The 26,389-nt window shown below is 56.1% G+C and overlaps 3 protein-coding genes across 3 annotated transcripts in view; 1 reads left to right on the top strand and 2 right to left on the bottom strand.

Moving 5' to 3' along the window:
* The window catches only part of LMF2 (lipase maturation factor 2), a 3,239-nt gene extending 595 nt beyond the window's left edge, over positions 1–2,644 (top strand). Inside the window, exons 2-10 of the mRNA XM_049626740.1 lie at positions 7–247; positions 388–522; positions 593–698; positions 772–868; positions 938–1,120; positions 1,224–1,392; positions 1,518–1,629; positions 1,703–1,799; positions 1,891–2,644. Of these exons, the coding sequence (XP_049482697.1) occupies positions 7–247; positions 388–522; positions 593–698; positions 772–868; positions 938–1,120; positions 1,224–1,392; positions 1,518–1,629; positions 1,703–1,799; positions 1,891–2,196 (1,446 nt within the window). The 3' untranslated portion in view covers positions 2,197–2,644. The remainder of the gene's footprint in view (positions 1–6; positions 248–387; positions 523–592; positions 699–771; positions 869–937; positions 1,121–1,223; positions 1,393–1,517; positions 1,630–1,702; positions 1,800–1,890) is intronic.
* Positions 2,645–14,474: 11,830 nt separating this feature from the next.
* On the bottom strand, positions 14,475–16,824 carry MIOX (myo-inositol oxygenase). The gene is made up of 9 exons (XM_049627636.1): positions 16,503–16,824; positions 16,189–16,269; positions 15,874–16,036; positions 15,677–15,744; positions 15,443–15,552; positions 15,299–15,366; positions 15,155–15,204; positions 14,925–15,037; positions 14,475–14,820 (listed from the first exon to the last, which is right to left on the bottom strand). The coding sequence occupies exons 1-9, from the start codon at positions 16,629–16,631 to the stop codon at positions 14,712–14,714; spliced, it is 891 nt and encodes a 296-aa protein (XP_049483593.1). The 5' UTR covers positions 16,632–16,824; the 3' UTR covers positions 14,475–14,711.
* A 3,539-nt stretch (positions 16,825–20,363) lies between these two features.
* On the bottom strand, positions 20,364–21,688 carry ADM2 (adrenomedullin 2). Its single transcript, XM_049627635.1, has 2 exons — positions 21,477–21,688; positions 20,364–20,794 (listed from the first exon to the last, which is right to left on the bottom strand). The coding sequence occupies exons 1-2, from the start codon at positions 21,584–21,586 to the stop codon at positions 20,476–20,478; spliced, it is 429 nt and encodes a 142-aa protein (XP_049483592.1). The 5' UTR covers positions 21,587–21,688; the 3' UTR covers positions 20,364–20,475.
* Positions 21,689–26,389: the final 4,701 nt, after the last annotated feature.

Genomic DNA, 26,389 nt, shown 5'->3' with positions numbered 1-26,389 from the left:
CTGCAGGAGAGACCTAGGCACAGGGTGCGGCGGGGCTTGAAGCAGGCTCTGAAGGGCCAGGAAGGGGGTGGGCCTCAGGAACTCTCAGTGCAAACCCCCCCCCAGGTTTTGTTGCAAGTCCTCATTATCATCACCGGCAACTATAACTTCTTCAACCTGCTCACGCTGGTGCTCACCACCGCTCTTCTGGATGATGGGCACCTGACTGCTACACCTGGCAACAGCCACTGCAAAAAGACAGCCAGTTGTGAGTGTCAGCTTGTCCCAGACGGTCAGACACTCTCAGCCCAACCACCCACCAGCAAGTTTCTTGCCCTCCACCACCCCCCGGGTGACCCCTGCTCTCGTTCCGCCCCGGCCCAAGACTATGACTGTCTTGCTCAACAGCCTGGCCCAGGACGCTGCTGGCTGTGCTGTCCCTGCTCTTGGAATTCGCCGTCTACGGGCTGCTAGCCTATGGTACCGTGCACTACTTCGGCCTGGAAGTTGACTGGGAGCAGCATGCTGTCCACTCCAGAACCAGTGAGTGCCAGCTGGGGGGACCAGAGGGCAGAGCTGGACCGTCCCTCCTCACACCCCTTTCTCTCTGCAGCTTTTACCTTCCACCAGTTTTCCCAGTGGCTGAAAATGGTGACCCTGCCCACCATGTGGCTGGGGGTGGCCTCCCTCACCTGGGAACTGCTGACTGCCCTCTGGAGGTACGTGGCCCGAGGGGGTGGGGCAGAGCTGCGCCGGGCAGGCCTGACAGCACTCGGGTCCCCCGCCCCCCAGGTGGACCCAGGTGCGAGGGTGGCCGAGGAGGCTCTGCACTGCAGTCCAGCTGCTCATCTTCGGCACTGCCACGGTGGCCTTGTTTGTGATCAGCCTGGTGGGTAGCACTTGGGGAGGAGGGTGGGGTCCGGAGGGGCAGCACTGAGCCCCGCCCACCTGCCTCTAGGTGCCATACTCCTACATGGAACCCTCAACCCACGGGCGACTCTGGACTGGGGCCCACCGCCTGTTTGGCACCGTAGAGCACCTACAGCTGGCTAACTCCTACGGCCTCTTCCGCCGGATGACCGGTCTGGGCGGGCGGCCCGAAGTGGTGCTGGAGGGCAGCTATGACGGGCACCGCTGGGTGGTAAATGCTCCCGCGGGCCCCACGAGGCAGGGAGGGACCTGCAGAGGGCAGGCGGAGGGTCCGGCCAGTCCAGCGAGTTGTGTTAACCTGCTCTGCCGGGCAGGAGATCGAGTTCATGTACAAGCCCGGGAACGTGAGCCGGCCACCCCCCATCGTGGCGCCCCACCAGCCCCGCCTCGACTGGCAGATGTGGTTCGCAGCCTTGGGCCCACACTCTCACAGCCCCTGGTTCACGGGCCTGGTCCTGCGCCTGCTGCAGGGCAAGGAGCCTGGTGAGACCCCGTGGGGAGTTGGGGGTGGCTCACGGGAAGGGTAGGGTCTGGTGGGGGCAGGGTGTGTGTGAAGGGGAGGGTGGGGCCGAGAGAACATTGGCTGTGCTGAGCCCACTCCCTGGCAGTGATCCGCCTCATCCAGAACGACGTGACCAAGTACCCCTTCCACAAGCGGCCACCCACCTACTTGCGGGCCCAGCGCTACAAGTACTGGTTCTCACCTCCCGGGGAGCAGAGGTAAGGCCAGGGTGCCCAGTGGGAAGCTGGGGCCTGAGCTCAGGCAGCCCCTGAACGTCCCGCCCTGTTGCAGCCAGTGGTGGCGACGCCAGTGGGTAGAGGAATTCTTCCCACCAGTGTCCTTGGGGGACCCAACGCTGGACGTGCTGCTCAGACAGTTTGGCCTTCAGGTGGGAAGGCGTTAGGGAGGGGGAAGTGGCAGGGGTGACCCTCCCCCACAGGAGTGGTCCCCACGGACCTTCCTCAATCCTACACCCACAGGACAAGAGCCCACCCCGAGCCCGCAGCTCCAGCAACACCCTGGCCCAGGCCCTCCGCTGGGTCCGGAGACAGCTGTCTCCCCTGGAGCCTTCCACCCTGCTCTGGGGGCTCCTCGCCGCAGCGGGGGCCATCAGGGTCGTGCAGGCCCTGCATTCAAGGCCTCATTCCCCCCGGTCTTCCCCTCCGGGGAAGGAGGAGAAGCACAGGCCAGCCCCGAAGAAGGACTCTGGAGCTGCCACCAAACGAGCTGCCCCAGCCCCTGACAACTGTACGAGCAGTTCCCAGTCTCCAGGGAGGAAAAAATAGCTGCGTCTGTCAGCCACACGTCCGGAGAGGGTCAGGGTCCCCAACACGTCTCTGGCCTTCTGCCGCAGGACATGATCCAGCCAGCGTGCCTTAGCCAACTGCCACGACAGATGCAGGATGGGGTGCCATCCTCCGGGGGGGCTCTGGCTTCCCTGCTGCGCGGAGGGCCCACTCCCCAGACACACACCAACCGTGCCCTCCCCAGGCCATCTCCTGGCCTTGACCCACGAGGCAGGCATGTGACCCAGCTCAAGGTCTTTGCCGGGACATTGTACCAGGGCTGGGGAAGCCCTTTCCCTCTGTAGGGATCCAAGCCTGATGCCCCAGCCACAGTTCCTGCACCAGAGGGTCTGAGGCTGACTTGCTGGGGCATCGAGGGAGAGGGAAGACAGTCCTGAGACTCCTGCCATTTGGGTCCAGGAACCAATAAAGGTGTCTCTGTGCTTGACCACGCCTCGGATGTTTTCTTCCCACTTTGGAGTCCTGAGGACAGCGGACCTTCCCCTACCCCTGGTAGTGGACACAGCTCGTGCTGTCCAGCTGATAGCTGGCCTGGCTTTGTGGATGCCTTCATTCTCCCGCCCTCAACGTTCCCCTCTGAAGCAGACATAAGCACACGCTGGGGCATGGCCTGGCCGACCTATCCGCTCCACACATCAAGTCTGCGAGGCCAGTGGCACAATGTAGGGCCTGGAAGCATCCAAGGGCCCGAGAACTCACCAGAACCTGGGCCCTGCTTTCTTTGCTTGTCCTGCTTCCTCATCTCAAGGAACGGCTGAAGGGTCAGAGCCCTGGACCTCCCTTGGGCAGGGGTGAAGGAAGGACAGGTGGGAGGGGCAGGGCGGGCACCACAGGCACCAGGTCAGGGAGGTGTTGAGTAGCATTCAGTAGAATGAAAACCCATCACGCCTCGGGCAGAGTGGCACAGGGTGTGGGTGGGGAGAGGAAGGAGGAGGCCCTGGGTCAAGGGCAGAGGAGGGAGAATGCATCTGACCACCCAGGAAGACGAATGTGGAAGCAGGTATTGAGGGCAACACTCAGGTTTCTGTTTGGGGTTCTGTGGTCAGTCAGGAGGTCCCCGCCCTCCCTGAGAACTTGTAGCCCAGCCGGCCTGGACTCTGTCCTCAGCCCCCAACTCTCATGCTCTGGTCCCATGGATACCTAGTCAGCCCCCAGTGTGCTCAGCTCCCTCCCCCATGTCACTGAACCCCTCTTTGATTTGAACACGACCCATGCTCAGCCTGTGCCCACAGCCACGCGTGGTTTACATGGACCTGTGACCTGTGTTTTCGGGTGCCTTCAAAGGTGCTCTTACACGCAGATTAAATGATCTATAAATTGACTTTTGCCTGAAGACAGTAAAGTATTTAAAATTTTAAAACCTGGGGGCACCTGGGTGGCTCAATCTGTTAAGCATCTGACTTCGGCTCATGGTTCATGAGTTCAAAACCCACGTCAGGCTCTGTGCCGACAGCTCAGAGCAAGGAGGCTGCTTCAGATTCTGTCTCCCTATCTCTGCCTCTCCCCTGCCCGCACTCTGTCTCTCCGAAGATAAATAAGTGTTAAAAAAAATAATAAATTTTAAAAATCTGTTGCTTTTCTTTAGACTTTTTTTTTGAGAGAGAGAGCGCACCTGCACACACACATGAGAGGGAGTGGGGGGGGGGGTGCAGAGGGAGAAAGAGAATCCCTAGCAGGTTCCGCGCTCAGCGCACAGTCCCGTGCAGGCCTCTATCTCACAACGCTGTGATCCTGGGAACATGACCTGAACCAAAATCAAGAGTCGGACGTTTAACCGACTGAGCCATCCAGGCTCCCCTTCCTTCAGGCTTTTAAACTCAGTTTGCGAATCTCTTTTCGGTTTTTGTTCTGTTTCCTGTAAAAATTTCCTTAAGGTATAGTTCACGTGCCATACAATTCACACCCTTAAAATGCGGTGGGCTCACAGAGTGGTGCATCCGTCACTTCAGTCGATGTTAAAACTTCCTCCTCTCAGGAACCCCCGTTCCCCTTACCTGGCATCTTGCAACCCCTCCTTACCATGCCCTCTGCAACCACACATCTGCTGTCTCTATGGTGTTACCTGTTCTGGACATTCCATGTGAGTAGAATCACACAGTCTAGAAGTCTAGAATCCAGAAGTCTGGCCTCTTTCACTCAGCATGTTTCCAAGATTCATCCACGTAGTAGCGTGTGTGAGAGCTTCACTCCTTTGTTATGGCTGGATACTATTCTGTTGTGTTTTTACACCACATTTCGATTATTTATTTACCCATCGATGCATATTTGGGTTGTTCCCACCTTTTGGCTATTGAGCATAATAGAAATGAACATTGACAGGCAAGTATACGTGTGAGTCCCTGCTTTCCATTATTTTGGGCACACGCCTAGGAGTAGAATTGCAGGATCTGGCGATTCTATGGCTAAATTTTCAGGAAACACCAAACTGTTTGTTATAGCAGGTGCCCCATTTTACATTCCCTCCAGGAATATACCGCAGTTCAAATTTCAAATTTATCCATATACTCGCTAACATTTGTTATTTCCCTTTTTTTTTTTTTTTTTATGGTGACACTCATTCTATTGGGTCTGAAATGGTATTGCGTGCAGTTTGGGTTTTGCGTTTGCCTAACGACTAACGATGTTGAGCAACTTCATGTGCTCATTGACTATGTGCATATTTTTGAAGAAATGTCTATGCAGGTCCTTGGCCTGTTTTGTTTTGTTTAGAGAGAGAGAGAGAGAGAGAGTACGCTCACACGAGCAGGGGAGAGGGGCAGAGGGAGAGGGAGAGAATCTCAAGCAGGCTCTGCGCTGTCAGCACAGAGCCTGACACAGGGCTCGATCCCACAGTCCTGGGATCCTGACTTGAGCTGAAACCAAGAGTCTGATACTCAACCGACTGAGGCATCCAGGCCCCCCTATTTTTGTATCTTTATTTTTTATTTATTCTTTGCCTGTTTTTCATCAGTTATTTGCTTTTTGTTATTGAGTTGTAGGTTTTTGTATATTCTGCATATTAACCTTTCATCAGATATATGATTTGCAAATATTTTCCCATTCTGCAGACTAACTGTTCACTCTGTAGTGTTCTTCAATGCACAAAAGTTTTTAATTTTTATGAAGTCAAATGTATCTGTTTTTTCTTCTTTCCTTGTACTTTGGCGTCACATCCCAGAAATCATTGTCAGATTCAAGGAAGATTTCCCCCTATGTTTCTTCTAAGAGTTTCATAATTTTAGCTCTTACATTTAGGTCTTTGATCCGTGTTGAGTTAATTTTGCATGTAGTGTGAGGTAGGGGTCTAATTTCATCTTCTGCATGTGGATATCCAGTTTTCTCAACACCATTTTTGAAAAGACTGCTTCCCTTTCCCCCATTGAATGGTCTCAGCACTCTTGTCAAAAACCAACTGACCATATATGCAAGGACTTTATTTCTGGAATCTCTGATCTATTGCTTTGGTCTGTATATCTGTCTTTATGATGGTTCTACCGTGTTTTGTCTACTGTAGCTTTGTAGTAACTTTTGAAATTGGGAAGTGCAAGTCCTCCAGCATTCTTCTCTCTCAAACTCTTTTGACTATTTGGGATCCCTTGAGACTCCATGTTAATTTTAGGATGGGAGCACCTGGGTGGCTTAGCTGGTTGAGCATCAGACTTCAGCTCTGATCATGACCTCACCATTCATGAGTTCGAGCCCTGCATTGGGCACGTTGCTATCAGCACTGAGTCCACTTGGGATGCTCCATCTCCCTCTCTCTGCCCCTCCCCTGCTCACACACTCTCTCTCTCTCTCTCTCAAAAATAAATAAAAAGTTTTAAAAATAATAATAATTTTAGGATGGATTTTTCTATGCAGTGCAGTGGGATCGCACTGGCTCTGTAGCCTGCTTTGGTAATATTCTCATCTTAACAAAATTAAGTCTCCCCATCCATGTATTTTAATTTTCTGTCCTCTATTTAAATCTAGCAGGGTTTTGGTTTTGTTGGTTTTTTTTTTTCTTTTTCTCTTTCTTTCTTTTTTTTCTTTTTTCTTTTTTTTTTTTTTTTTTTTTTTAGATCTGGTAGGTTTTAGCAATAATTCTGGGAAGGTTAAATTTGTAAATTTTTTCTCAAAAAAAATTTTTAATGTTTATTTATTTTTGAGAGAGAGAGAGACAGAGTGTGAGCAGTGGAGGGGCAGAGAGAGAGGGAGACACAGAATCTGAGGCAGGCTCCAGGCTCTGGGCTGTCCACACAGAGCCCGACAACCCACAAGCCATGAGATCATGACCCGAGCCAAAGCCGGACACTCAACTGACTGAGCCACCCAGGCGCCACTTTAAAAAATTGTTTTAATGTTTATTTTTTGGAGAGAAAGAGAGAGTAGTAGAGGGGCAGAGAGAGAGGGAGACACAGATTCCGAAGCAAGCTCCAGGCTCTGAACTGTCAGCACAGATCCCGACACGGGGCTCAAATTCACGCACTGGGACATCACGACCTGAGCCGAAGTCGGACGCTTAACCAACTGAGCCACCCACGCACCCTTGATTTGTAAATCCTAAATGCCTGAAATACTTTAACTGCTCTACAAATTTAATTTTAATTTATTTGTTAACCCTTCAGTTGTCTGACCAACACAATCTTTCCAAGCTTCAAAAGAAGCATGAATGAACGTACAAATGCAGTGAACCAACACTTCTCTTGAATGTCCCCACACCACAAACTAAGACTGACCATGGCCAAAATCTTGGCCTGGCCTGGCCTGGCCTAGTGAAGACACACTGTCCCTGGACACAGTTGGGTTTGAGAGCCTATTCCCAGCTCCAAATTAGGAGTCGAGCATGGCCAGGTTAGAATACGGCCCCATATAGCTCCGGGGTAATGCCACGTTTCTCCCTTTTCTGGCTTCCAGAAAGAAAGGCGACAAGGGGCAGAGAGGCTCCTCCCACCCAGACTCATGAGAATGCAGATTCCCCACCCACAGGAAATCTGACGCAACATGTAACCCCCTGGGGTGCCCAGGACCCTGATGAATCCATCTTCCTAATGTACATTCCCCTCCCCCTACAAGCGATGGTCTCACTAATACAAGGCGGCCATTCCACACCCTGCACAAAAACCCTAGGTCACACCAAGGCACAGAGGCACCCAAAACCTGGTCCATGCCTGCACCCACATCACCTGCAGGTTCCAGCATGACACCTACCTTCCCTTGAGCTCAGCACAATTCTGTCTCCAAATTCTGCATTTCACATGCTAGACTGTGAAGTTAGCCACCGGGGAAGAAAACAAAAATTGGGGGGCACCTGACTGGCTCAGTCGGTTGAGCGTCCGACGTCAGCTCAGGTCATGATCTTGAGGTTTGTGAGTTCAAGCCCCACCTCGGGCTCACTGCTGTCAGCCTGTCACCGAAGAGCCCACTTTGGATATTCTGTCCTTCTCGCTCTACCCCTCCGCCACTTGCACTCTCTCAAAAAGAAGTAAATGTTAAAAAAAAAAAAATTGGTCAGTGTTTGAAGGACAGCAAAGAAAAAACACAGGTTATGTTTAAATGCTTAGTTACACATTTTGAAGAAGAGAGAGGGAAAGGCAGAGAGAGAGAGGGAGAGAGAGAGAATCCCAATCGGGCTCTGTACTATCAGCACAGAGTCCGACTTGGAACTCCATCTCAGGAAAGGTGACATCATGACCTGAGCCCGAGAGTCAGACGCTCAACCAGCTGAGCCACCCAGGGGCCCCCGGGTTGTGTTTATTTCAGCAACTCTGCATCGGAGTTGCTTGGGCCTATCTACACAGGGTGCTGCAGTCTTCCACCGATGCCGGCCAGAGACTTGGCAGTTCTCAGCATCCGGGGGTCGCCTGGAGCATCCCGAGGCCTCTCAGTCCCGCACCGGCAGCCCTTTCCCTGTGGAGGCCAGCACCAGTCACACGCTGCCTGCCCAACCCACAGCAGAGGCACTCCGCACAGCTGTGTGTTTAGCCATGTCCAGTCCCAGGGAAGCGCTGCCACGTCTGGGGAAAAGCATTGCTTCCTTGAGAACCACCTTTCACGATGCAGCGTTCCCAGAGTCACTGAAATGGACCGCAACACTTTCACCGGGGGACCCAGGGTGCGGGAGTGCGAGATGCTCACTGGATGGCTCCCAGACACTGCACTCCAGGCTCGCCGCACAGGGCGTTCTCTGCAGCCTGACTCCCGAGGGCATTGTCTGCAAGCTGGCACCGTGGCCGGGGCTTCGACTGCCTGCTCCATTATTCCATCAGATCATTGATTTGGGGGTCATGGGGCATATGCGGGGCCCACTGATACCAGCCTCTGTTTTCCGCCTTTCACTCGGAAGAACACGTTTGGCCAGAGGCAGAGTTGTGCGGGATACGTCGGTGATGGGCACTCACGAGTTAATGGACGGCGATGCTGGAGGAAGCACAGGGGACGAGGACGGCAAGTCTGAATCGGTACAAAAGGGTGTTGGCGATACCGCCCGGCATCACAGACAGCATCTGCCGCGGAGATTGACGGCACCCCTGGGGCGGGGGCGTGCTGCTGGCCCCGGGGGTTGGTGAGAGAGCTCCATATGGCTGTGCTCAGAAACGGCCCCCACTTCAGCCCTCACGGAGCCCACAGAGCGGTTGTTCGGTCTCAGGACTCCTTTACGTTCTTTTTTTTTTTTTTTTTTTTTAATTTTTTTAATGTTGGTTTTTGAGAGAGAGACAGAGCGTGAGCAGGCAAGGGGCAGAGAGAGAGGGAGACACAGAATCCGAAGCAGGCTCCAGGCTCTGAGCTGTCAGCCCAGAGCCCGACGCGGGGCTCGAACCCACGGACCGCGAGATCGTGACCTGAACCGAAGTCGGACGCTTAACCGACTGAGCCACCCAGGTGCCCCAAGACTCCTTCATATTCTTAAAGCTCGAGGACACCCTGGGGTGCCTGGGTGGCTCAGTTAAGCTTAAGCGTCCATTGACTTCGGCTCAGGTCATGATCTCATGGTTCAGTTCGGTGTCGAGTTCGAGCCCCACGTGGGGCTCTGTGCTGGCAGCTCAGAGCCTGGAGCCTGCTTTGGATTCTGTGTCTCCCTCTCTGGTCCTCCCCTGCTCATGCTCTGTCTCTCTCTCTCTCTCTCTCAAAAAAATAAATAAACATTAAAAATTGAGGACTCCAAAGAGCTTTTGTTTCGGAGGTATTATATCTATCAATATCTACCACGTTGAAATTGAACTGAGAAATTCTTTAAATATTTACTTACTAATGTTATTTAACTATATAAATAAGCTCACTACACATTACCACGAAGACAAATTTTTAATGAAAAATAACCGTGTTCAAAAAAATTACGATGAGTGCCATAGATTTTTTTTGTTGTTAGTTTGTTTTTAAAAGTAAAGTACAGCCAACATGAGGCTCAGACTTATGACCCTGAAATCAAGAGTCACATGCTCTAGCAACTGAGCCAGCCAGGAGCCCCAAGAGTAGCATACTTTACGTTTTTGCAAAATCTCTTTAATGTCAGGCTTCTCATATCTGCTTTTTTGGCCAAACTATTGCAGTATGTTTTTGGTTGAAGTATATGAGGAAAACATGGCCTCACACAGATATGTAGCTGGAAAAGGGAAGAATATTTTAGAAACTTTTTCAGATCACCGTGGGTGTTCTTCTTTAATACCATATCAAAACTACACATAGTCACTTCTCGGTGGTTCATTGCAATTGGAATATGAAACCATCCCAATGAACTTTTTGTCCTCTGTCCCATGAGAACCCACTGGTGCATCCTACACAATGCAAGGAGCATCATATGTTGGTCATTTAGACAATATCAGTTCATTGAGTTACACCGGTCTTCCGAATGCTGACGCATGACATCGTACGACCTGAAAAAATCCCGTTCATTAATATCACCACCAATCTCATCCTAAAACTGAGTCTAAGGAAGCTGTCATCTCGCAGCTGCGGGCACAGGTTTTCCCAAATCCTGTTTTTGCTTGAAAGCTAAATTTTATTATTGGCAACAAATGCTACCATTGTTTTTCTCGAAGCGACGGGCTCATTTTGTTCATTTTTAAGAAAATGCCTGCCAATTCAGTTCATGATGTCACGGTTCATGAGATCGAGCCCCGCGTCGGGCTCTGTACTAATGGCTTGGAGCCTGCTTGGGATTCTCTCTCTGCCCCTCCCATTCTCTCTCTCTCTCTCTCTCTCTCTCTCTAAATGTAAATAAACTTTAAAAAGTCTTTATAAAAAGAAAAGAAACAAGAAAATGCCCTGCCCAATGCCCGAGACCAAATACCTACAGTCTGTCCAGTAGGTGTTGTTCCAGGGAAAAGGCTTCTATAGCTTCAGCAGAAGCGCCTCATGTGTCCAAAAACGGACGTCCCGTTTTGCCACATAAAAGGTTAAAAAGACCCACACTCAAAGATAGAGATTTAAGAATATTAATGACGTTTACGACTTCGTTCTTAGGAAAACTGACCTTGTTGTGACTTGGGGTGTGCGGTGTTGGACGGTCAGGGCCGGGTCAGGACGCAGTCTCAGCTGGTGTGTGGCAGAGTGGGCAAACCCCTGGCCCACCGCGTCACCTGGACGTCAGCTCGGTGCAAAAGGCAGGTGACCTCATGGGCCCCTGAAAGGGCCTTAGGGGCACCAGAAGAACCACTGTCTCAGTGCAGATCGTTTCTGCATTCAGGCCATGCCTGGAGCCTGAGATGGAAAGATTCAAACTTGCCATTATTTCCTTCTTGGGCCGTCTGTGCCCTGGGAGCGGCCCCCTTGCTCCAGTGCTTGCTCGTTGTCCCCCAGGCCTGGCCATCCACGAGCTTCCTGCTCCAGCAGGCCGCGGACTGCCGGCTCCCCTCCGGTTCCCGCACAGCGCTCCAACTTTCTGCCTTAGATGGGCCTGAGGACAACTTCCAGATTCCTCTAAGGCTCTGTTGCTTGCAACCCACCTTCTCGGAGGGAACCCACGGGCCCATTCAAAGAGAAACCCGATGAATCAGAGGCGCCCTGGAAGGCTGAGCCTGGGGCAACGGGGAGAGGCAGACCAGGGCGGCTAGAGCAGGAAGAGGGACGCTGCAGGGGTAGGGGCCGGGGTGGGGATGCCAGCAGGCGGGAGAGCCAAGCCCTCCTCCTGCCTGCAGGCTCCTTGGCTGCCTCAGTGCCTGGAGCCCAGTGAGGCCTGATAGTCCCCAGGGGGACAGAAAGATGGGGCCCTGGCCCGCACTGCGCTACCCACCCTGGTGCTATGGCAAGGGACAGAGACAGGGTCTGGGGACTGGGGACAGGAGCAAAGATGGCCTCTTCTGCTCTGCACGGGGAAGGCCCCCCAGGGATGGATCCAGAGACTCAGCCTGCCGAGCACCGCGCCCCCCCCCCCCGCTCCCCCCCCCATGGAGCAGCTCCGGGGAGGGACCCTGCACTTGCACTGCCAGAGTTCACCGGAGGGAGCAGCAGAGGCTGCCCACTACTGGGGAGGCTGCCCGGGGACGGCGCAAGAGAACAGTCTTCCAGAAGGAAGCAAGTCCGACACATTTGAGCCCGCACTCTCCTGAGGTGGGAGCGGGGAGAGGTCCACGGGGAGAAGCAGGGCCGGGAAGGCGGTGGGTAACCCCACCTCCAGTGGCCACACCAGGGGGTGGAGTGGAGGCGAACGTTCAAGAGTGAGTCTTTAGCCCCCAACGTGTGGATATGAAATACCGTCTCCCCCTCAGAGAAGCCAGGGCTCCCTGGCAGCTTCCAGGTCTGGGGCAGCCCCCGGGGTAAGCTGTTGGCGAAGGTCGTGGAGAGGACATTACCACCTGCACCCGTGAACTGGACCCTGGCAATCGAGGGCTCCTCACCCCTCCCCCGTCTTTGCCGCGTGCATCCCACTGCCTCCCCCCCCCTCGCTCCCTGAAGCTGCTCCAAGGATAGCGATGTGGGGTGGAGACCAACTGGATGGTCCATGTGACTGAAGCCGCTCAAGTCCTGAGTGTAAACTTTCAAGATTCTATCCTTAGTTTTTAAAAAATAATCTCTCTCCCAGCGTGGGCCTCCACCTCATGACCCTGAGATCAAGAGTGACACACCCTACCGACTGCGCCAGCCGGGTGCCCCTAAACCTCTGAGATTCCCGCGGGCAGATGCAAAGATCCAGGAGCCTTATGGCCGCCCCAGACAAGCCTCACGTGTAGGCTCCCTTGGTTGTTAAACCTGCCACCTACCAACCTGGAGCGAGCGGCCTGGCCCTTTGGCATCTTCCTGCCCTCTGCCAATGGCGGCTGGTTTCGGATTACAACTGAAAGGCTCTGGAGGGGCTCGAGAACAAACAGTGAGAACAAACAGTCCCCCAAAGGTGTCCGCATCAAATCCCTGGAATTTGTAAACATGACCTTATTTAGAAAAAGCATCTTGGGGCACCTGGGTGCCTCAGTCAGTTGAGCTCCGAAGAAGTCGACTCAGGTCATGGTCTTGGGGTTTCTGAGTTCAAGCTCCGCTTCAGGCTCTGTGCAGACAGCTCAGAGCCTGGAGCCTGGATTGTGTGTGTGTGTGTCTCTCTCTCTGCCCCTCCCGCGCTCTGACTCTGTCTCTGTCTCCCTCTTTCTCAAAAGTAAATAAACATAAAAAAAAAAAAAAAAAAAAAAGGAAAAGCATCTTGCAGCCCCTGGGGGACTCAGTCGGTTGAACGTCCAGCTCTTAACTTTGGCTCAGGTCATGATCTCATGGTTCTTGGGTTCGAGCCCCAAACTGGGCTTTGTGCTGACAGTGCAGAGCCTGCTTCGGATTCTCTCTCTTCCTCTCTCTGCCCCCCCCCCACTTGTACACTCATGCATGCTCTCCCTCTCTCAAAATAAACTTAAGAAAAGAAAAAGCATCTTGTGCATGTGATGAAGTTAGGGATATTGAGATGAGGGATGATCTTGGGTTACCTGGATGGGCCTGGTGCCATGACTGGGTCTCATAAGAGAGAGGCAGAAGGTACAGGTAAATGGAGAAGGCGTGAGAAGACAGAGCAGAGGTGGAGTCACAAGCCGGGGGGTGCAGGCAGCCCCCCGAGGCCAGAAGAGGCAAGGATGGTTCCTCCCTGGAGCCCGTGGAGGGAGCACAACTCTGCCCAACACTGTGATCTCAGGCTTCTGGCTTCCAGAACTCGAGAGTATAAATTTTTGCTTTAAGCCAACAAATTTGTGGTAATTTGTTACAAAAACACAGGAAATTACCACAGTCTGGGTGTCTTATCACCAGACAGCAGGACACCCACCAGAGACCGTTGCGGCCACGTCAGAAGGACCTGGGAGCCATCTGGAAGCTGTACCCCAGCCCTGGCCGAGGGGAGTCTGAGTACCAGCGAGGGTGATAAAATCAAGGAACCAAAGCACAAATATGCTGAAATCTACATGTTCTTTTTTTTTTTTTTAATATTTTTTAAATGTTTACTTACTTATTTTTGAGAGAGAGAGACAGATCGCAAGCAGGGGAGGAAGCTTCTCTTTAAGCAGTGTTCCCTCAGATGACTGAGGAGGCCGGGGGCCAGGACATCATAGCTCCGCCCTCTAATGGGTTAGGGCTGCTAGGTGGACCTGAACAGAGTGGCTTCAACACCACAAAAGACAGCCTGTGGCCCCTGGGAAAGAATATGCCACTGCCTCTAAAGCACCCTTGCCCCCACAAGCCGAGTCTTAATCTGATTAAGCCTCCATGTGCAAGTAGTAGGAAATACCGGAGAAATGTTAATAAATACCATGGGGATGCAATTAGCAAAATCTCAACAGAAGGAAATTCCTTGATCCACTTTTGTCCAAGAAATAAGTTGCTAGAGGGGCGCCTGGGGGGCTCAGTCGGTGGAGGGTCCGACTTCGGCTCAGGTCGTGGTCTCACGGCTCGGTTCGTGAGTTCGAGCCCCGCCTTGGGCTCTGTGCTGACAGCTTAGAGCCTGGAGCCTGCTTTGGAGTCTGTCTCTCTACCCCTCACCTGCTCACGCTCTGTCTCTCTTTCAAAAATAAACAAACACTGAAAGAAATGTAAAGAAATAAGCTGCTAGAAGGTAGAGGGGAATCCGGTGCTAAACTGCAGTGCTGAGGGACACATACTTGGGGTTTGCCAACCCCAGGCGAGGGCTGCACCGTGGGGCACGGGAAGGCCCTGGGGTGCTATCTGTGGCTTGAGCTCACCGCACTTACCCTGCACACGGTCCATGAGGTTTTATGCCGTCTGCCCTCCTAGCTATCGAGTGTTCTGCTTTGTCTTGTTTTTCAGGACTTGTTTTGAGAACGTGAGCAGGGGCAGGGCAACCCCAGGTGCCGATGCCAGAGCTGGGAAGCGGAGCAAGATGCGTGCGGTGGCAGGAGCGGACACGCATGTCCAAGAGGCTACTGTGGCCACAACAGACCCCCGCCTCAGTGAAGGTCAGACTCATAAGCTGCTTCAAGGTCTTTATTGCCACTGGGCAGAGTGGCCACCAGGACAGGGAGTGTTGACCGCAGATGTGCACGTGGAGTCCCCCCAACCGTGGCTGTCACCCCAGGGCACCTGACCAGGCCTGGGCAGGGTGGGCAGGCCGGTCACCAGCTCAGCACGCCAGGGCAGTACTTGTCAATGAGCCCCTGGTAGTAGGGCCGCAGCTCGTCCACACCCGGCAGACCCGGACACTTGGTGTAGAGGTCAAACTTGCTGCAACAGGGGAGGGGCAGCGCCTCGTGAGGAAGCCCCCCACATCCCCCCGCGCCCCCACCCTCCAGTCCCCTCCACCCAGCCCTGCACAGCAATGGCCGTACTTGAACTCCTGCACCCAGGGAAGCATGGCCAGGTCCTGCTCACTGCACAGCTGCCGGTAGTCGCCACCCGTGTGCCAAGGGTAGAAGGAGTGGAATCGGATCATGTAGAAGGCCTGAGGGCAGAAGGGAGTCACACCCAGCCGGGCAGGGCCAGGCTGGCCGAACTGAGCCAGGCTGAACTGGGCTGGGCTGGGCTGGGCGTTCTCGGTTTAGCCCCTCCCCCCACCTACCTCCGGTGGGAGGGAGAATTTGTTGAACTTCATCATCTGGTACATGTACTCTGTGGGAGACAAGGTGTCACCCCAAAGCACCCAGAGCCATGGCCCCCACCATGGTCCCCATCTTCCCCACTGCCCGGCTCTAACTGGCCTCACCATCATGGCCCCAGGACATGAGGACGTTCTCTAGCCCACAGTGGGGCTGGTACATGCCGAACTCTGTGCTGCAGGGAAAGATAGAAGGTGAGGGGCTGAGGTGCACTGTGGGGAAGAGGAAGACCAGTCGCCAGGGAGGAGCACCTGTATCGAGGATCCTGGAGGTCGGGGTTGTCCTGGAAGGTGGAGTCACAGAAAACCACAGAGGCCTGGGGACGGCAGCCAACTGGGAAGGTGTCTCCAACAACCGCCCACTGGGGACAGGCAAGCACAGTGGGTGTGACTGCCCTGCCCACGTGGGGGGTTTCCAGGGCCCAGATCCCTGAACCCAGGCTGCCCCAGCCCCAAGCTGCTGCACCCCTCCACCTCTGGCCTTACCTGGGGCTCCCCTGCCAGAACCAGGACCTTCCCCAGGTCATGCAGCAGCCCCACGAGGTGGAACCAGTCTGGGAGGGAGAGGGACAGGGCGGGCTAGTGGGCAGAGGAGAAGGCTTGGAACTGAGGGGTGAAGTCAGGAAAGGGCGAAGACCCCCATCTGGCCCTGCACTGCAGCCCACCACGGGAAGGGGACACACCCTTGTCAGGGTGGGCTTTCCGGATGCCCTCAGCAGTCTGGAAGGCATGGAAGGAATTGGGGAAGTCCACGTCTGGGTCCGACTCGTCCACCAGCCCGTCCAGCATGGCCACAGCCTCCAGCACAGTCATTTTCTTGTAGGAGAAGCCCCCAAACTGGGTGTGCTAGGCCAGGAAGGGGATGTCAGCACGGCCATGGTATTGGCGGGATCAGGGCCCGATCCCTCTCCGTCCATTCGGCCTGGGGGCGGGGGTGGGGGGGTGGGGGGGAGGGGACAGCCCCACCCTTGGACTTGCAGCAGAGAGCTGCCAAGTACCTTCTTCCTGACGAAGTCCACGGTCTGCTGCGTGTGCATAAGCTTGTAGGTGGCAAAGACACGGTCCAGCAGCGGGCCAGACTGCAAGCCAGAAGGTCAGCCGGGAGGCTCCCGTCCCTGCCCTTCACACCCGTGGGGCCCACTGCTCTGGTCTCCCAGGCTTGGCCCCACAAGTGTGAATGGGAGCTGCCCAAAGGCAGCCCCTGAGCTGTGCAAAAGGGGACAATGCTGCGCTCCCCAGGAAAAGATGGGGCTGAGGTGGGGTTGGGCTCGGGGCAGGGCGGGAGGAGGGTGGCAAGCGGTGGGGTCCTTACGGTGTAGTTTCGGAAGCTGCCCTTGTCTTTGGCTGCCTCTGGGTCCACATCGGGCCGGTAGACCAGGGAAGGGTCTGGGCCCTGGTTGGGTGGAGGATGAAACCCATTTCGCCTTGATGCCAGTTCCATGAGGAAGTCAGGACGTCCCCACGGGGCACCAGAGCCTAAAAGGTGGGCAGCAGGGCACAGCCCCTCCCAAGCACAATGACAGTCTGAGGCGACCTCGCTCCGATTTCCTTATCTGCAAAGTGGATGTCAGCAGGACTCCTGCTTCCCCGGGTGAGGCCCGGGTGCCCGGGATGCTGCGTAGGAGCACATGGCACCCGGCATCTCCTTCTCAAGATCTGGGTCTGCAGGGAGCCTGGGGTGGGGCTGCTGCCCCTTGCCCCAGCTAGACCACAGGAGGAGGACAGGAAGGAGGGAGCCCTTTGACCGGGACCAGCGGGCTGGTGGGAACCAGCTTGGAGAGGGCGGGGGTCTGCGGCTCCACGAGGGACAACCAGCCGCTGGGTGATCAGTCAGTGGGGCCACATGTGCACTGGGTCTGGAGTACTCACCACAGCCACCTTCATCTTGAGGGAGCAGAGTTGGCAGGTGGGTCAGAGTCCCACGGGCCGTGTGCCCCTATATATGCCCACAGGTTACATAAGTGACCGGACACCACCCAGCCCCTTGGCCTTGGCCCTCGGTAATGAGTGACCATCCACCCTCCTCCTGGCCTCAGAAGTTAATGTGTCAGCACGGGAGCAGCTCCCAGAGGCCCCGGCCCCGGCCCCGGCCCCCTCTTCCTGATTTCAGCCTTTCTGGGCAACTGACCTGATTAGGACTTGGAGGCCTGACGTCCGCTCCAGCTCCAACACCGGCCTCCTGCTCTTCCTCCAAGGGCCTTAAACACCTCCCTTCCCACAGTAGGCCCCTCCCAACAGGTGGTGCAGACCCCAGACCCCACCCATCAGCCTCAGGCACCTGGGATTATGAGAAGGGCAGGGTTTATAGGAAAAGTTATCCTGACGCTTGCTAAGTGAGAGTGAAAGACTTTATTTGTGACTATTGCAATAGGGGAGACAGAATCCAACAAAGACAGCAGGGGGTTGACTGCCAATAAGCAGAGTGGGGGTCAATGGACAGAAGATTGCTAAGGGGAGCCACAGAGGTTGGGGGATCCTTGCTAAAGGCAGGCCAGGTGATCAGATCTCAGGGGCAGGGGACACTTGTTAATACTGGGTGAGGCCCAGTGGAGCAGCCTGGCTAAAGTTTGGTCAAGACGGGGGTGGTGGTGATCTTTGTCTGGCTTTTGAGGTGAGGGGCTCCATCTGGAGTCAGGGTAGAGATGAATTCAGCTAGCACTCATCAGGCATGGACCAGGTCAGGCAGACATAGCCAGGACCCAACTGATCAATATGCCTGCCTGGGAGCTGACAGGTTCTCCAAGTAGGAGGCAGACACCGCAAAACCAATCATTGTCTCATACTGGAAAGGCCGGTGCACTTGAGAAAGACGGGGGGTGGGGGTGGGGGGGATGCTGAGTATGGTCGGGTCATCCGGGGGCAGAGAGAGAAAGGACAGGGGACGAAGGTGTCAGTCTACACCCCCTCCTCGGGCGTGTGGGTCTCAGCACCCACTCAGCTTCAGAGACAAGACGTTTGGGTGGGGTGTGCTGCTCTTACGATGATGGTCTCCTCCTGCCAGTGCTGAGAATAGACGGGGAGAGTGCTGGGGCCCCCCATTTGAAATGGCAAAGTGTCCATTTCACTGTCTCCTTCCACTATGGTGTCAGTTGGGAGGGGGTATTCACTAATGCTTCTCTCACATGCTCAGCAAGCATTTGCTGAAGGAATGGAGGGAGGGTCCAGGGAGGTGGCTGGAGCCATCACCCCAAAAGCAGGTGGCGGCTTGGACTAGAAAAAGGAGCAAATGACCAGCCGACAGGATTTGCGTGAGGGAGACAGAGGAGAAGGCTGGCGGGAGTCGGGTGAGCTTGGCATCAGGGAGCATCATGTAGGTGGCCCAGACACGGCCTGGAGCTCAGGGGCCAGGTGGATGCCAGGTGCAATGCTGTGACCACATGGCCCGGCACAGGGATGCCTTGACGTCAACAGTCCATCCTGCTTCCAGGAAAATGAACCCCAAACTGCCGCAGGTCCTCAACAAGGGCATGGATTTCTGGGGGGCTGGCAGCTCTGACCAGTGAGGAAGGGGCAATGTGGGGGTGTCCTTGGCAGAGGAACAGCTTGTGCAGAGGACCAGACAACACACAGGCCCAGTATGGGAAGCCTGGGGCGGCCGGGGGCGGGGCGGTCTTGGCCAAGTGGAGCTCCTAACTCTCCCAATTTGACCCTCCTAGACCCCTTCTCTTCTCTCCCCAGTCTTCCTGGCCCTGCGACCCCTGCCTGCTCTGATGACACCCTTCAGGGACCACAGGCATATGGCTCTGAGGCCTGGCCCACTGGCCTCTTCCACCCCCACTCACGCTGGTTCCAGCCTCTCTTAGCTGCTTTGGGAGTAGGGGTGGGGGGGCTTCCCCGGCCATACTCATGCCTCCTGTGGACTCCACCCTCGGCTCCCCTGGGAGCCTTGCAATCCTCAGACCTAGGCTTCCTCCAGGCAACCTGCCCTGATCTGCTTCCCACATGCAATTCAGGGCAGGGACCAGCCTGAACTGTCTCCACAGGGCCTAATGGTGTCCTGGAAACGCTCCCACCCTAAGGGGTGGGAATGGGGGGGCAGGGCATCTGAGGGGTTCTGTGGGAGGGCACTGTGGTGACAGTAGGCACTTCCCCGACCTCTGTGGCTGCAGTTTCTGCTTCTAGAGACGGGATAATGATAGCACTCCCCTCACAGGGTGGCTGAGAAGGGGACGAGAGCAAATGTTGACAGAGTAAGTGCCATTATGAGTGTATGCCAAGTAATGGAAACTTCCTTTCTGAACCTTGGGTCACGTCCTGATGGCATGGGGGTGTCAGTAATGAGGGACTAGCAAAGGCTCAGGTATCACAGCATGTAAAGGCCCTACCCGGGGTGGACATACACCGGGAACTGGCTGAAGACCTTGTTCTAAGCCTTTAAGGACAATCCACCTTCCCCAACTCTAGGCAAGCCTGCTCCAGCCTCCTGCTGTCCACTAGTTTGCCCCAGTAAATCCCAGAGCAGGGCAGGGTGGGGCCGGGGAGATTGTATAGCCTGTGGCGCCCCCACCTTTGTTGGACTACCCCACCCCACCTGAGGTGGAATGGTTCTGACTGGGCCTATCTGGGCTGGAGATCTTGCCCCACCCAGCCCCACCCCGCCCAGAGGGATGGAAGGGGCGTCTGCTCAGTCCCAGTGTGGTTCCTGAATCTCTAGGCCTTTTCTCAGGCTCCCTGCTATCCAGCTGGAGGGCAGAGGCAGGGGTGTGTGGGGGGCGGGGGGGGGGGGCGGGAGGTCTCCACTTTGACATAGCCTGTCCTCTCTCACTCAGGCTCTGGGGATGGGGACCACAGGGGGTCCTCCTTCCTGCTGCCCTCCCAGTCTCCAGGGCACAGGGAATGGAAAGGCTGGGCACCTGGGACAGGCCAAGTGCGCGTGCCCAAAGCCTGGGCCTAATCTGATGACTCCAGACCACCGGGGAAGGGGCCACACTGGCCCACCTTGTGCTGGCCCAGCGTGGCCCTGGGTATCCTGCCCCACATCCTTGGGCTGCCCCTCCCCTCTGAAGCCCCTTTCATGAATCCAGACTCTGCCTGCAGACCTGCTGGGGTCGACCCATGTGCACGGCCTTCCTTGTTCAAAGCCGGTCAAGGTTGCTTACTACAGGACCAGGTGGGTGTGGGGTGGGGCGAGAGTTGCCTTGGGGGCCTGCACACTGTTATGGCTATTGGTGTTTGTAGGAAGTCCGCGGGGCTGGGTGGGGGCAGGGGGGCCCAGATGCAGCTCTAGGACTGGGTTGGGGGGTGGCATCCTGGCCGGGACAGACAGAGGTCTGTCCTGCTCCATCTCAGCCATAGCTGTGGGGGCTGCTGGGGTCCACGGGGGCTGAGTCCCGTGGGCCGGCTGACCCAACCAGCTGCCATAGGCGGTGGCCGAGGTTGTGCACCTGGCAGGTGCCCAGCACACAGCCCACCCTCAGGAGCTGGGCTCGGGACCTGCGGGGGCCCAGGTGTCGGTGGGGGCCACCCCGGAGAGGGTGACCCATGGCGGGGGCTCGGTTGGCGCTCCTCTGTGGCTGGAGGGCCTGGTGTAGCTTCCAGACCACAGGCTGAACGGCAGGGTGTCCCGGCTTCAGGCCACCGGAAGGGGCCCAGGCTGGGGGCTCCCTGCAAGGGGGTTGGGGGAAGTAAACCTGATGGCCAAACCTTTTAGGGACCCTCCAAAAGCACCCAATTTCCCCTCCACACAGGCCTGGGGTCACTGGCAGGGGAAGCCCAGTTTCCCCAACAGTCTGGAGCACTGCCAGGGGAAGTCCGCAGCCCCCACGTCATTATCCAGCAGGCCAGGGGAAGCCCACCGGCCCTTGTGAGCTCTGGGCTTGGGTTCTGGCTCTCAGCCATCTCAGTAGCCCAGGCCACGTGTCCATTTACCTGGGCAAAGGGCACCCCTGGACTCTGTGGGTCACCGTGCTCACGACCCGAGTGACCCCCCCCCCCCAGCCCTCCCCTGGGGGTGGAGGAAGGTGGGCAATCCTGGGGATCCCTCCAGCCTCCCCTCTCCTAGCCAACCTCTCCTCGAAGTGGTTCCTCTACTCATAGGGGAGGGGAGTGCCCTGGGAGGGAGGCCAAGAAAGAGGGGTCCCTTGCCCTGCTCAGGATTTGCTGAAGGCCCATTTGCTGGCTTCTCACTTAGGGGGCAAGCCTTAGTGGCAGGGGGTGGTTTCCCCACTGCAGGAAGAGTCCGGGGTGGGGGGGTCCAGGGCAGGGGAGATCGAGGGGGGCCTCCCCAGGGATTCTGGTTTCCTTCCCCGTAGGCCCCGAGGTTTGGGCTGGTGTGAGCCCCACTCACCTAGGTGGGGCAGGCCATTGGCTCCCGCCCAGGCCGCGGGACAGTGTGCCTGGGAGCAGCAGGCAGAGCAGGCTGATGCAACCGAATGTGACCGGCAGGGGCCGGGCCATGGGGGCGGGGCTGGAAGGAGTGTGAGCCAGGTAGCTGTGGGGGGGCAGTCCTCACCGCCAGCCACCCCTAAGCCCGGCACATTGGCAAGCCCCGGTGATGAGGGGTGCAGGCGTGGACACAGCCAAGCTTGTACCTGTGTCTGTCGGCGAGAGGGTCTCAGGCGAGAAGCGGGCCGGTGGGTTGCTGTCTGTCGGCTGGGCAGAGAGCACCTGGCAGGTGGAGGGCCTCCTCAGCCAGTTTGCCGTCTGTGGGTTCTGCTGGAGACCTGGCCTCCGCATCACCAGATCTAAATAGTCTTTCCAGGAGGAGGCGGAGCCGGATGCCCCAGCGGGGCGGGAGCCCGGCCGGCCGTCCTGCTCCCCACTCCTGCCTAGCCTGACAGGGGCCCCATCCCACTGGGAAGTGCTCAGCGACTGGCCAGGGACCCCAGCGGCCACCAGCCTCATCTCTGGTGCCTTCTGGTGGGGGACACTGTCCTGGAGCCCGGCAGTCTTCTAGGAGTGGGCGTTAGGGGTGCAGTCAGCTAGCCACCCACCACCTCCTGGTCCCGAGTGTCGGCTCCTCAGATGTCTGCCCTGATGAGTGGCCTGGGAGCCTGGCCAGAATCAGGGCTGGAGAACTCAGGCTAGATAGTCAGTTCCTCACAAAGGTGATTTGGAGACCCTTCCTCAAGATCCCCTCACAGCTGTGTTCTGAAAAATCTCTACCCTCTTTTTGCACACTACCGAAGTACTGAACGGTTTTTGTAAGAAGTTTAAGTAAGTACAACGTGGGACCCTTGCATCGCCATCCACTATGGATTCTTCTGGGTGGGCACCCCATTCCTGACTTTCTCTTATGTATGCTGGTATATTTAGCTAGGGCCAGGTGGTAGTGTGTGTGTATTACGCACGCACATGTGAGTGAAAATATATGTAAACAGAGAGACCTCCATTCTTTTTTTTTTTTTTAATGTTTTATTTATTTTTGAGAAAGCATGAGCAGGGGGAGACACAGAAACTGAAGCAGGCTCCAGGTCCCGAGCTGTCAGCACAGAACCTGACGTGGGGCTCGAACTCACAAACTGTGAGATCATGACCTGAGCTGAAGTCAGACGCTTAACCAACTGAGCCACCCAGGCACCCCGAGACCTCCGTTCTTTCCTACGGTTGGCCCTACTCCAATACGTAGGTGCTCTGTAACTACTTAACTGATTTTTATTAATGAGCAATCAGGCCATTTCCAGTCTTTCCAAGAGTAAGAACCCTTCTGTTGTGAGCTCACAAAAGTGTCCGTAAAGGATACTTTCCTAGAAGTGGAAATTCTGGTTGCAGGTGAACCTGTGTTTGCGCTGACAGACGTTGCCGACTTCCTCTCCACGAAGCCTGTGCCAGTCCGCTGTCAACCGATAATGGATTCGACGTTCGCAGGTCTTGGTGTCTTTGTCAATCTGAGAAGGGATAATCACCCCATCATCCCCACCCCAGATGTTTCTTTGATCATCTGAGCATCTCTGTGTCCGTCACATTTCCTCTTCTGTCTTGGCTGCCCCAGTCCAGCTCCCTCTGTAAAGTCATCACGGATGACCTGGTCACTCTCTGTTCCTCCTGCTGTGCACACCATGGGAGCTCAATAAACATTTGCTGGATGAATAAATGAACAAGTGTTGAACACATGCCATATTAAAGAGCTTGGTTCACGTCCTGAGGAAGGTAGGGAGGCATCAGCAGTTATTCTGGTTTCTATTTGTTTATTTATTTTTACCAGCTGGGGGAGGAGAGTGATGCCATCATATTTATCTTAGAAAAATGCTGCATAGCAGGAGGGGTGTGTGGGGCAGAGCAGCCGGGTCAGAGAGAAAGGAGTGTCACTGGAGGGCAGGTGAGGAGCGTCAACCGTTCTGTTTGCTGATGCAGGAGCCCCTAGAGAGAGGGTAGGGGTTGGCTCCCTGGGGTCATCCTGGCAGAGGTGTCCGGCTGCCGTCTGGCCTCATGGGTCTGGGCTGAAGAGAGGGCAGACCTGGAACACAGTTCTGGGGTCTCATAGATGGCAGGGCTCTGGGAGGTGAGAGGTATGGTGAGCTCTGTCCACAGAGAGTGAAGAGAGGGGACAGAAGCCGCATGCCAGCTCTGGAGGAACAGCCGGGGAAGGGGTGGGCAGAGGCCCCCGGGGCGGCGGCTCTGCAGCGGCTTCTCCTCTTGCCAGCCCCTCCCCCCAATCTGTCTGGCACACTGATTCCAGGGCCATCTTTCCAAAACTCAAAGGTGATCACATCACTCGCCCTTCCGATAAAGAAAAGTTAAATCAAACTTCTTTGTCTCCACAAGGTTTTTAATCTGGGAAAGTGGAGGGAGACTTCAGTGAAGTTCACAGGCCATGGCTCGCTGCATTCCTGGGCCTGGGGTTCTACCTCCCCAAACCCCACAGGTGGATGGCGTGTCCTCTGGCCCTCAAGTCTCAGTCTACCTGCTTATTTTGCCCCTGTCCCTCCCGACTGGATGAGAGGCCCCCTCCACGATCCCACAGACCCCTCTATAGCACACCTCATGGTACTTATTGTCTGTAACTGTCCACGTGCCCTCCAAGGAGAAACCGAAGGGCTTCTTTCAGTAATCCTCCATTGCAGGAGCTGCTCACCTGTGAAAATTTGCAAGAAGACCAGAGGTTTCCCTGGTGAGCAGAGACTGGGCCACAGGAGGCATGTGGTGCTGGTGAATGTTGTAAGAACTCTCTAATGAAGAAATCTGTGTGGGGCAAGAAAAGCTAGGGTGCAAGCTGGGTGGCTCGGTCGGATGAGTGTCTGACTTCGGCTCAGGTCATGATCTCATGGTTCATGAGGTTGAGCCCTGCTTCGGGTTCTGTGCTGACAGCTCAGGGTCTGGAGCCTGCTGCAGATTCTGTGTCTCCCTCTCTCTATGCCCCTCCCCTGCCCGCACTCTGTCTCTCTCTCAAAAATAAATAAAACATTTAAAAAATTAAAAAGAAGAAAACGTGGGGAGATTGAGTTTAATCCTGATGTCCAGGATCCGTAGGGAGAAAAAGATTGAGAATAGGGGGCATTGATAGGGAACAGCAAGTGGTGGTGGCGGGGGGAGTTGGGGTGTGGGGGCAGACTTGGGGGTAATGCAACACAAGGCCTTCCATCTGATGGCTTTGTTTCCTCTGTGAAGGAGGGTCGGTGCGGTCATCTCTGAGACACAGCAGGTGGGACCGGAGACTGACCAGACATCAGCAGGCTGGGCAATGGGAGAACGTCCATCTGCAGTTGGACCATGGGGTCATCACGGCCACTCTGCACTATATGGTGGTGCAGGACTGTGAGTGGCTGAGTTTTGCCAGGCGGGGACAGTGGGCTGATGAGGACATGGGCAAGAGGACAGGCAATGGGAGTCACATTGGGTGGGGGTAAGAGGAGGAAAGGAGGAAGCCAGAGAGAGTCACTCCCTATAAGGAGGTTGACTCTGCTGTGGAGAGAGGAGGCGAGAGAGCAAGCACAATTCTCCGGAAGAGGGAGAAGCAGGCAGAAGCAAGCACCCCTGACGGTGACCTGGACAATGCAGTGGTCAGGAGACCCAATGGTGAGAAGCTCAGTGGTGGGGGTGTCATGGTCTAGAAGGACCCCAAACCTACGCTTGACCCTGAGGCATCTCTGAGAGGGCTGCAAGGAGTGGGCTCCTTAGGGCATGAGGGTGGGGCGAAGGGTCTCCACAGTGTCTGAGGGACAGCCAGCCCCGGGCTTAGGGGCCAGAGGACTTGCCAGGGACCCTGCCTGTCCACCCTACACAGAGCTCAATGGTGTGGTCCTGTGGCAACGAGGGTCTTTTTGGGTATAAGTGACGGAAACCAGCTGGGACCAAAAGAAGGACTTCTCAGCCTATGTACCCAGTACCAGACAGGAGCAGAGGAGGGTGTGACTGGGCCTGTGCCCCAGGAGGGGCGCCGGGGACAGGGTACCCCTGGTAGGGTCTCTCAGTTCCTGTCGCTGGGTTGAATTTCATTCATTCTCCAGCCGGCTCCTGCAAGGGAGTGGAATACGGATGCCAGCAGTTCTTTCCTTCATAGGTTCTGGCGCAGCCAAGCATCTGAAAACAAGCCCAGTCCTGCCAGCTCACTCTCTCCACCTCTGCAGCTCCTCTCCTCGCCTGTCCTGCCGTAGACCCCGTGTCCCCCTTGCCCATCCCTCTGGCACCGCGGGAGGGCCCTGCACAGCCCTGGTCCTTGTGGGTGGTGGGTGGTGGGCACTGTCAGGGACTCTGCTGGGTGCAGTCTTCTCCCAGGCACCGGGGCGGCCTCCAGCGCTCACGGCTTAGGACGCGGCTCTTCACAGCGGGACGGCCAGCGCAACTTTTTAAAGGACGTGTGTTCAATGTCTCATCCCAGCTAGGTGGGGCTTCCAGGTGGGGCCCGAGCCATCCAAGGGCTGCGAACGCCAAGGGCAAGCCCTGAGCTCTCCCCGGGCAGTCGCCAGGCTAGCAGCCCCTGAAGGGACCAGGGAGGCCTGGGGACAGGGTTGGGCCCTTCTGCCTTCCTCCAAACTGACAGCCCCGGGGCCTCGGGAGCTCGCTGGAGCGAAACCCGGCTCCTCTCCGCCCCGGCGTAGGAGCCGGGAGCTCCCGGACCAGCTGCGACCCGGGCCGCACCTGCAGCTGACCCGCGCGAGCCGCCGTCGCTGTCAGCACCCGGGGGGCGGTGCCCAGGCCCCGTGTGGGCGGTGCTGGGCGGGGTCCCGCCCCCGGGAACCGAGCCCGCGCCGACTGGGCCAATGGGAGTTCGTAGTTACGAGCCCCGCCCATGACTGGGGGGCGGGGCGAGGCCGCGCAGGC

This window comes from Panthera uncia, chromosome B4 (assembly GCF_023721935.1).
Source record: "Panthera uncia isolate 11264 chromosome B4, Puncia_PCG_1.0, whole genome shotgun sequence".
Classification (NCBI taxonomy): domain Eukaryota; kingdom Metazoa; phylum Chordata; class Mammalia; order Carnivora; family Felidae; genus Panthera; species Panthera uncia.
The sequence above is the reverse complement of the archived record's forward strand: the minus strand, read 5'-3'. Positions and strand labels throughout refer to the sequence as shown.